Source organism: Trichinella spiralis (genome assembly GCF_000181795.1).
Source record: "Trichinella spiralis strain ISS 195 chromosome Unknown Scfld3448, whole genome shotgun sequence".
Classification (NCBI taxonomy): Eukaryota; Metazoa; Nematoda; class Enoplea; order Trichinellida; family Trichinellidae; genus Trichinella; species Trichinella spiralis.
The window spans coordinates 1-8,838 of record NW_003530387.1 but is presented as its reverse complement, the minus strand read 5'-3'; the positions used below and the strand labels follow the sequence as shown (position 1 = coordinate 8,838).

General features: G+C 34.7%; 2 protein-coding genes across 2 annotated transcripts; both read right to left on the bottom strand.

The window, feature by feature from the left end:
* Positions 1-577: 577 nt before the first annotated feature.
* Tsp_12500 (putative LSM domain protein) lies at positions 578-856 on the bottom strand. The gene has a single exon (XM_003367924.1). The coding sequence runs from the start codon at positions 854-856 to the stop codon at positions 578-580; it is 279 nt and encodes a 92-aa protein (XP_003367972.1).
* A 748-nt stretch (positions 857-1,604) lies between these two features.
* On the bottom strand, positions 1,605-6,084 carry Tsp_12499 (centaurin-gamma-1A). Its single transcript, XM_003367923.1, is given in 19 exon segments — positions 1,605-1,685; positions 1,754-2,035; positions 2,052-2,364; positions 2,442-2,546; positions 2,615-2,732; positions 2,818-2,980; positions 3,044-3,117; positions 3,178-3,303; positions 3,349-3,498; positions 3,570-3,720; positions 3,788-3,976; positions 4,042-4,221; positions 4,287-4,660; positions 4,750-4,884; positions 5,063-5,204; positions 5,306-5,391; positions 5,468-5,555; positions 5,627-5,685; positions 6,009-6,084. 19 exon segments carry the CDS (start codon positions 6,082-6,084, stop codon positions 1,605-1,607), a joined length of 2,892 nt encoding a protein of 963 aa, XP_003367971.1.
* Positions 6,085-8,838: the final 2,754 nt, after the last annotated feature.

Here is an 8,838-nt window from a genome sequence, read left to right as displayed (position 1 = left end):
TTCACTCGTAGACAAAATACATTTTTTTCGAAATATTTTTCCAACTAGACTGTGAAAAAAGTATTCCACAAATAATATCTTTTGATTAATCAATTTGATTTAAATCTAACTCATACAGACAGATAGATATCTTTAATATGTTATTCATTTTTTGAAATCATAATTTTGATTATATTGAACAATCGTTTTTTCTCAACTGATATTATATTATCCAATAGATGGAATACATTTCAAATCGGAATACTTCTCTTATTAAGCTACAATTAATTGGTCGATTGGACTGACTGATCGTGTGCAAAAGAGCCTTCTAACGGCAAAGTTGTGCCTTCTCCATTCACCGCTATTATGCAATCACGAGGTTAAAAAAATCAATGTCCAAATTTGACTAGTATTTTTTAATGGAAATTTTAAGATTCTCCTGCTATAAATAAATAAATAAATAAACAGCTTTCACAATCATTCAAGTTCCAATTAAAACAACCAATGTCGGGAAAATTTTTATTAATTCATCAAAAAATACATTAATAAAAATAAATATACGGTATGATCATCATCAATAGTGCTTCATTCATGATGATCAAACTTCAGGTCCTTCACCACCAGGAATTAGCATGGCGATGTGAGTGCCGTTGAGTAGAATCTGATCGAGTCTGGTGATACGTTTCCCTTCGGTAGTGGTCTCGTATTCGATCACATCTTCCAGGACAATGTTCACGTAGTCGTCGAATCCAAGCAACGTGCCGACCAACTCTTTGTTCCCTTTCATCACGATCCACAATTTCGATCCGATGCATTTGTCGATCAATTCCAACGGCAGAAGAGTGGATGGATTCACTGCGGTCGAAGGTGTGGCCATTGTTGTTGTTGTTGTTGTTTACAGCTGTGAAAATTTCTTGTCAAAACAAAATTTCATATTAAATCCAACAACATCAATAAACAATTTTTCAAACAATCCAAAAATAATTATCATTTGTACAAGTGACAATAACAAGTAGAGCAAAAAACAAAGAAAAATACTCGTGATGATGATCCAAAGTTGAAATTTGCATTTCACTTTTCATTTTAATTGCATCACAACAACAGCCCGAATATTAATTAATAAAAAAGGACAGACAGTCTTCAAAATTAATAATTTTTTTAAAAAAAGCGTACGCTTTTTGTCACTGCTGCATTAAAAAAATAAAAATTAAAAATCTGCACCCACATCTGCATGCAACAAATGTGCGTTTCAAACAAAACGGTAAATGATAATAATTCAAAAGAGCAAAAGAAAAAAAATACACATTTTAAGCTTCTCAACCAGCGAGAAGGTGAAGATCAAAATGCGCCATATTGTGAAAGTGAGCAAAACACTGCGCACCGATTAAGCAACAAAAATAAATAAAAAAATATATATCATCACCATGATTATCAAATTGTAAAAATAATAATAATTTCACAAAAGAAGAAGCAGTTTTGGAATGAAAAGATTAAATAAATGAAAAAGAAAAGCAGCAAACAAACAATAAACAACAACAATAGCAATAAAAATAATAATAACAGTAACAAATGGGAAAAGATAAATTTTAAATTGACCATCCATCCAAATGATGACTGATCATCATCTAAATGTTCTTAGCAGCAATACTACTACTACTACTACTACTACTACTAGTAGCAGTAGTTGTAGCAGGCCACTCACCAAGCTATAAATGGCTATAAATATGTCCAAGATGTGTGATCAAATGACGCTGGAAGGGAGGTTTTCAAACACATCTCCACAGCTCTTGGGACTGCTGTTTTCAGCAGACTGGCTGGCGACGATGCTTCGTCGCGGCATTGGCTGTGGCGGTGGTTGCGCTGGTGGAGGCGACTGTTGCACTTCAACCATACTACAATGATGCGCAGCATTGTTGACAGCATGGGCGGTAACCAATTCTGTCGGAGGACACCCGTTTTGTAGTAATATTTCAACACATTCCATGCAATTACGATTGTGGGCATACCAAATCGCGGAACGCGATTCTTGATCAAGCGCTTTCGGATCGGCATTCAACTGTAAACAAACAAACAAACAGTGAATAAACAACAACAACAACAACAACACATCCACCTCTGTATGCACGTACCCAAATTAAGAGTTGAGTAATTATTGGATTGCCAACAGCACAAGAAAGATGCAACGGTGTGCGCAAATCGCGCGAGCTTAAAGTCGAATTGATTGTCCGACTGGTGCAGTGAGCAAGAATCAAAAACACCGCTGGCAAATCTTGCTTGCATATCGCGTCCATTAGCAACTGATTGAGCGGAACTGAACGGTTAGTCACCGGCGCCAAAAATTCTTTGGTCTCATATTTTGCCCGTATCCACTGCTCTTTCACCTCTCTGGACAAGTTGAATACACATGAATCATTAGAATATAATTTGAATATTGTGATGAATGAAAGTCAACCACTGCTAACCTGGTACTATTTGGCAATGGTTTCACTTTATTGCCGGTGTCATATTCCCAGATACGGTTGACCAAATCATTGCCGAGCGCTTGCATCACCCGAATGTGTTCGACACTGAAAGCAGAACAACGACAATAATAATAATAATAATAATAACGATAATTTCCACAAAAAAAACATACGCCCATTCATCCAAGTCCAACGATCTGACTTTCGATATGTGAGTGCCAAGATTGCGATGAATGCCAGAACACTGAATACAAATCAACGTACCCAAATTCAGCGATGCCCAATCTGGATCTTGAAGAAAAAATCCCAATATTTAAAAAATACAATATTTTTCACATTAAACACAGCGTAATGATGGAAAATTTTTCAAACTCACTCGGCGCATTACAGTCAGCACAGTGATCGTTGCCAGGTACCTTTTTCAACGCTTGCACAACGTCGCGGTCGCCTCGACTTTTGAAATTCCGCTTGTCGCTTTCGTTTCCCAAAAGGCAGCAAAGAATCTGCTGTTCAATAGCCAGAACCCATTCGTCGCGTTCCTGCGAAATAAAATGGAATATTTTAATCAATTATTTTATTAAAAATCAACAAACAAAACTCACCTCCATGCTGAACGCTTCAAAATGCCACTGTCGACTGTCCAACGAGACGATTATAAACTCATATCCATCACATTCTAAAATTATCAAAAACAATTTTTCTACTATTTGTAAAATATCTCTGCAAGCACAGACACGACCTTCCATATCGTGAGATTTGGCGGTACTAGGCTTCCGTGAATGTTTCAACATTTTGTCTTTCTTTTTGACGTTCGGCGTCTCAGTTCGTACATTGCTGATGCCAGTTTCGTCGCCACTTGGTGCTAAATAATAATTTAATAAATAATTAAACACAGAAATAAATCAACTCTGACCACTGAAACCAGCTTCACAGTTGGATGGCAGATCAACTGCAGCAGAAACTGCTGCGACTGTTGGCAGTCTGGCTATTTCGGCAGAAAACTGTGACTCCACTACACCAATACTGTCTTCTTTGCCACTGCCCAGAGCAGAACCACCTGTGCATATATGTATACAGATGAAATGAAACAATTAATAATATATATAAGTGTCTATATATTTTACATACCAGGTTCTTTTGATGGATTTGCCGATGTCCGATCGCCGTTGGCAATAACCGACTGCACCATCGTGCGAGAAGACTGCGGCTTCTTGCCTGGAACCTTAACCGTCGTACTTCCCAAACAAATCTCTTTGCCATGGACATTTTCCATGTAATCCTGATGATAAATGGTTTTTAAAAAACAACTCCCTTCATTATTATCAGTGTTAATTAGACAAGCGAACCTTCAAGCTTGGATAATAAGCCAGCCGACCATCGCTGTATAAGCACACGTATTTCTTCTTCCACTGGGCCTTGTTGAGCGGCTTACCGCTACGCTTGTAAACAATACCCTGCTTGATTGGTATTGCTCGTCCCTGACCTACCGTTCCGGTGGAATCGCCATTTTTTGGTCTTTCTTCTTCTTTTCGATTCTAAATAAATAAATATATGTATATATGTGCAATTTTTCTTTAAATTAAAAAAATTGTTTCTTTACAAAAATGTTCGATATTCGTCGATTCTTTCTCTGAGCATTCGGAGTAGATGCAGGAGTACCATGCTGCAAACTGTCAGGAGTATCTGCCTGAAAATTGTTCGACCCTGCTGGACGATCTTTTGAACCACTACCACTGTTCAACGCAGATCGTGGAATTTTAAACTGGTCCAGAGAATGTTCCTGAAGATATACATATATATGCATGCAAATCAATTTAATTTTAATCAATGATTTTATATTTCTACCTTCGTCACACTGCCATAGGAAGGTCGACTGAACGGTGTCTGCGCCAGTGAAATTGATGAGGATAAATTCGGAATGTTATTACCATTATTAATGATGTTGTTGTTGTTGTTGCTGCTGTGGTTGCTACTACTTCCGGATAATGTGGCCGAAGCTGGTCGTCGAGAAGACGAACCAGGAGAATTTCTAGTGACGACAAATCCAGAAGAGGTCGCTGTTGGAGAAACAGCAGCAGTATTGTTGTAGCTGCAACGCTGAGATGCGGAACCGGGTGTGCCAGAACTGGGCACACTTCCAGATCCAAGCATCAAATGGCCGCTCACTGCCGACGACGACGTCTGCTGATTCAAACGTTGATGAATAATTTTGCAACAGGCTGAAATGGAAATGTGTAAAACAGTGGACAACAAGCATTTTATATTGCAAAATCAATTTTTTGCTTTTAAATTAAAAAAAATACAATACCATCATGAAAAACGTTGCCAACATTAATGCCATACGTAGCGAAAGTCTCATAATAAGCACATCGTTTGAGGTCGTTTGCCAATTTCCGTGCGCGAGATTCATCAATTACTCGTGGATTGTTTTCAGTTATTCCATCTTAAAATAATTATAATAACTGATTCACAAAACCAACTGCAATCACACCTAACAGTTCTTTTTCTAAAAATTACTTTCAATATTCGTTTCAGAAGAAACAATCTTCTGGGTAAATTTTTTTCAATAAAATATTTTATTACAAGAAAAAATAATAAATAAAATAATACTTTTTCTTTACCTTTCGTTCCGACCAAAATGAGCGGAATTTCGGCAGTGTTACGGTAGTGGGCCATTTTTGCGTAATAATGATAAACTGCGTTGAATGACGCTTCATCTTCAAGGCTGAAGACGAAAACAACAGCGTCGACCCAGTGGGCAAACTGAAAACAGGGTGTGGTCAGAAAAAAAAAAGATATAATGTTTCTTTAATATATGTCGGAAATAAATATAAGTTCAACTCTGGTGCTAAATTTCAACATACCTGCTGCTCTGGAGGTCCACCTTCGTCTCGAATCAAAAGCAAATACGGCTGACCGTCTATTAATACTTCTTTTTTAAATCGCCCACCTTGAAGAAAGTGAAAAAGAAAACTTCACAAAATTGATCTTATCGAAAAAATCATAAAATGATGAATATGATTCACCTTCGGGCGATTCTTCTTCAATGAACGATCCTGTCAAATAACGATGCACCAACGAAGACTTGCCACTTGATAAGCTGCCCAAAAATCCCTGAAAATATACAATTTATAACAACAATAACAATAACGAACGATAAGCATCAATCGTCACGCAAAACTTACTAATCTAAGTTCTGGAACGGCTCGACTGCAAGTCCATTCTTGACTGTTGACAAAACTGTCTAAAGCAGAACAATAAAAAAATGTATTTTTTAAGCCTGAACAACAAATTGCTTTCCATATATTTGAGAGAAAGAAAGAAGGGAATAATTTCAATTTTTAACGAATATTAAAAATTTATGGCTTTTCTTTTCCTTTATCTTCCCCTTTCAAACATTTAAACATATAGTTCAATTTGCATATTTTGTTCTGCTTTCATACTCAACATACAATCATCAACTTAAATGACTGAAATAAACTAACACTGGTATTGATTGCGTAAGTAATAAGTGAAAAAAAAATCTGCTTACAATTAACGAAAGTAGTGTGGTCATCAGTTTTGAACCCTCGTTTGAAGCAGGACAATGTGAAAAACCCGGACCGAATTGAGACAATCCGCATGTATACAAACAAACATACATACATACATAGATATAAGCAAATCACTAGAAAAAGTAGAAGAAGAAGAAGAATTTTTTTTCTCCGATAAATTTTTATTTTCCACGTAAATAGTCGCCACTGATTGCAACTTTTGCTATGCAAATTAAAAATTTTCTGAATTCATAATTTTCTGTGACTACTGGTGCAAAGACGGCAAACAAAAATTCCAACACAGGGAAATTTTGCTTGTGCAAAAGAAAAAATACCGTAACAGCACGACTTCACGTTGAAGAATAAGAAGAAGAAAAAAGAATAAAATGCACCTCACAAATAAATATGAGAAAATCTCTGAACAATTAATTTTCCGGTCAAGGTGATCGTAATTGTGCACTGATGATGATGATATGCTGCGTTCAATTTTATAAAACCTACCCCGATGGTATAAAAAAAAACTGGCAAAATGTATCAAGTACAAAATTATCCATAAAAAGAAGAAAGAAAGATGAAAAAGTATTACTATAAATAGCACTACTGGAATAACTTGAAACAATAAAATAACCCACCCGCAATGCAAAGAAAAAAAATTAACGTCAAATCTAATTTCCCTTTTTTTAAATATATGTCGTCATTTGAAAATATGTCGATAAATTATTTTTCTTCTGTGAATAATAACAACATTCAATAATCAAACATTTATTAACATTGAGATTGAAATGGAAAAATATTCCATAATGAATTTCAAAAAATTCACAGATGAAAAAAATTATTTATAAATTAAACGTAGAACAATTACTACTACTGAATTAATAATAATACTTCATCAGATTTTTCATCAATAAGATTTTTGTAAGAGCTAAAATCAATAAATAAATGAATAAAACAGCAGAAAAACAGCTGTTCTCTCAATGGAACAGCTGCACTTTATAAAAAATAAATTACACATAATAACCACGCAGAAGAGCATAAGGTAAAATTAAAAACTAAAAATTATCCAACTCTTCTTGTAATTTTAATGTAAAAAATTGATAGAGTTGAAAATTTTTAAGCAACATTAATTTTATATGAGCAAATCTTTCGAAACATTCGTCAAACTGTAACTGTTCCACCTTACAGAAAACAACAATTGTCAAAATATAATTAAACAGACAATTGAAATTTGTTGCAAGAGAGGAAATTTTTTCATTTCCATATCACTGAATTAATTATTAAAATTAATAAAAAAAAACAAAAGATAATGGTACCCGAGATGAGTGATGAGTGTGAAGTACGTCGTCGTTTTTCTGAAATTTGCAAAAGAACAAACGAAGCACAAGATTGCCATTGTCGTGACAAAAATGAACTCATAATTTCTTCTTTTCTTTTTCAAAAATATATTTTACAAAAGGAAACAACAACAACAACAAAATTTGAATAAATGGCAAAGAATAATTTGCAATCGAACTGAGCAAACACACAGCTGAGCAGAATTGTAAACGAGAAGTAAGTAGTGTGCAAACGAAGAGAGTTAAGTTGGATCATGCTGCTTCTTCCGTCAAGATTCATAATTCAAAGCAATAAACCATATCATTAAAATATATTATAAAAGATGCCGGCAACAACGTTGGCCGACGTCAGCTATATTATTACACTAAACAGTTGTTGTTCGTCAGTGTGAAAAACAAAAAGCATCACCACCACCAACTGCGCGCGAAACTTTGGTGCAAACGGCTAGCTCTACACCGCCGCGCACATGTCTCCATTCCAATATCAACTCTTTGTGGCAACTTATCGATCAAAATAATAAAATAATTCAATATAATTAATTAATTATAATGAGATTAATATTTTGTAAAAAAAATTGTGCAAAAAGTAGTTGTGATCAACAAGAAAAAAATGCTGCTAACAAAGAATTTATACATTTTTGCAATTTTGTTCATCTGCTATTGTGCAATCTTAACAATTATAATGGAAAGTGAAACGAAGAAAACCGAATCTTACTAATTTCGAAACTTTCCACCATCTATATCTATATATATATAGAATCAAATGCAGCCCGCAAATGTAGCAAGATTATTCATTTGCGCGCTGTTGCTGCTGCTTATTGCTGCTTTGCATGTGATCGACGTTGCAGAAAAGCGTTTCAAAATTGGATGTCGCCATGGTTTTTGCAACAAGAATTGGATCAGAGTTGAAAATTACTTCTTCTGTGAAAACAAGCTCAAATGTGAAACAGTAGAAAAGCATTACTACTACAAGACGAATTAAAATCATCAAATGAGAAGAAATTAATTGAAATATGGCTTCAATTTTCTCAATTCTTCTCTCATTTGTCAAAAGCGTACTTTTCAGACAATCATTCATTCATTCATTCATTGAAAATCTTTCATAAAATTAATAAAACTGAACAAAATAATTCAAATTTTAAAATTAAAAAAAATAAAGAAGAGGAAAAGCATATGCTTTTTGTTCAATATTTGCCAAGCGGATGTTATCCATTCACCAACAAAAAATATATACTCCTTCCTTCCTGCACGGTTTGTAAAGAAACGTCATTATTATCAGGTGGAAGAGATTGAAATTTCAAATCACATTTTAATCTGCTGCTCTTTATCTTCGACATACTCTATCATTGGTGCATGTTGTGAAAAATTACAAAGAATGAGAAAGAATAATGAATGCTTCGACGGAAATGTATGTGGTTGGAGAATTGAAATGAAATTAGCACAGATTTGGAAAACCAAGTACCTGAACATCAATTAAACCATGACTTGAACAAACATTGCACCACTACTAACTAAAAGCTGAACCAGATTGAA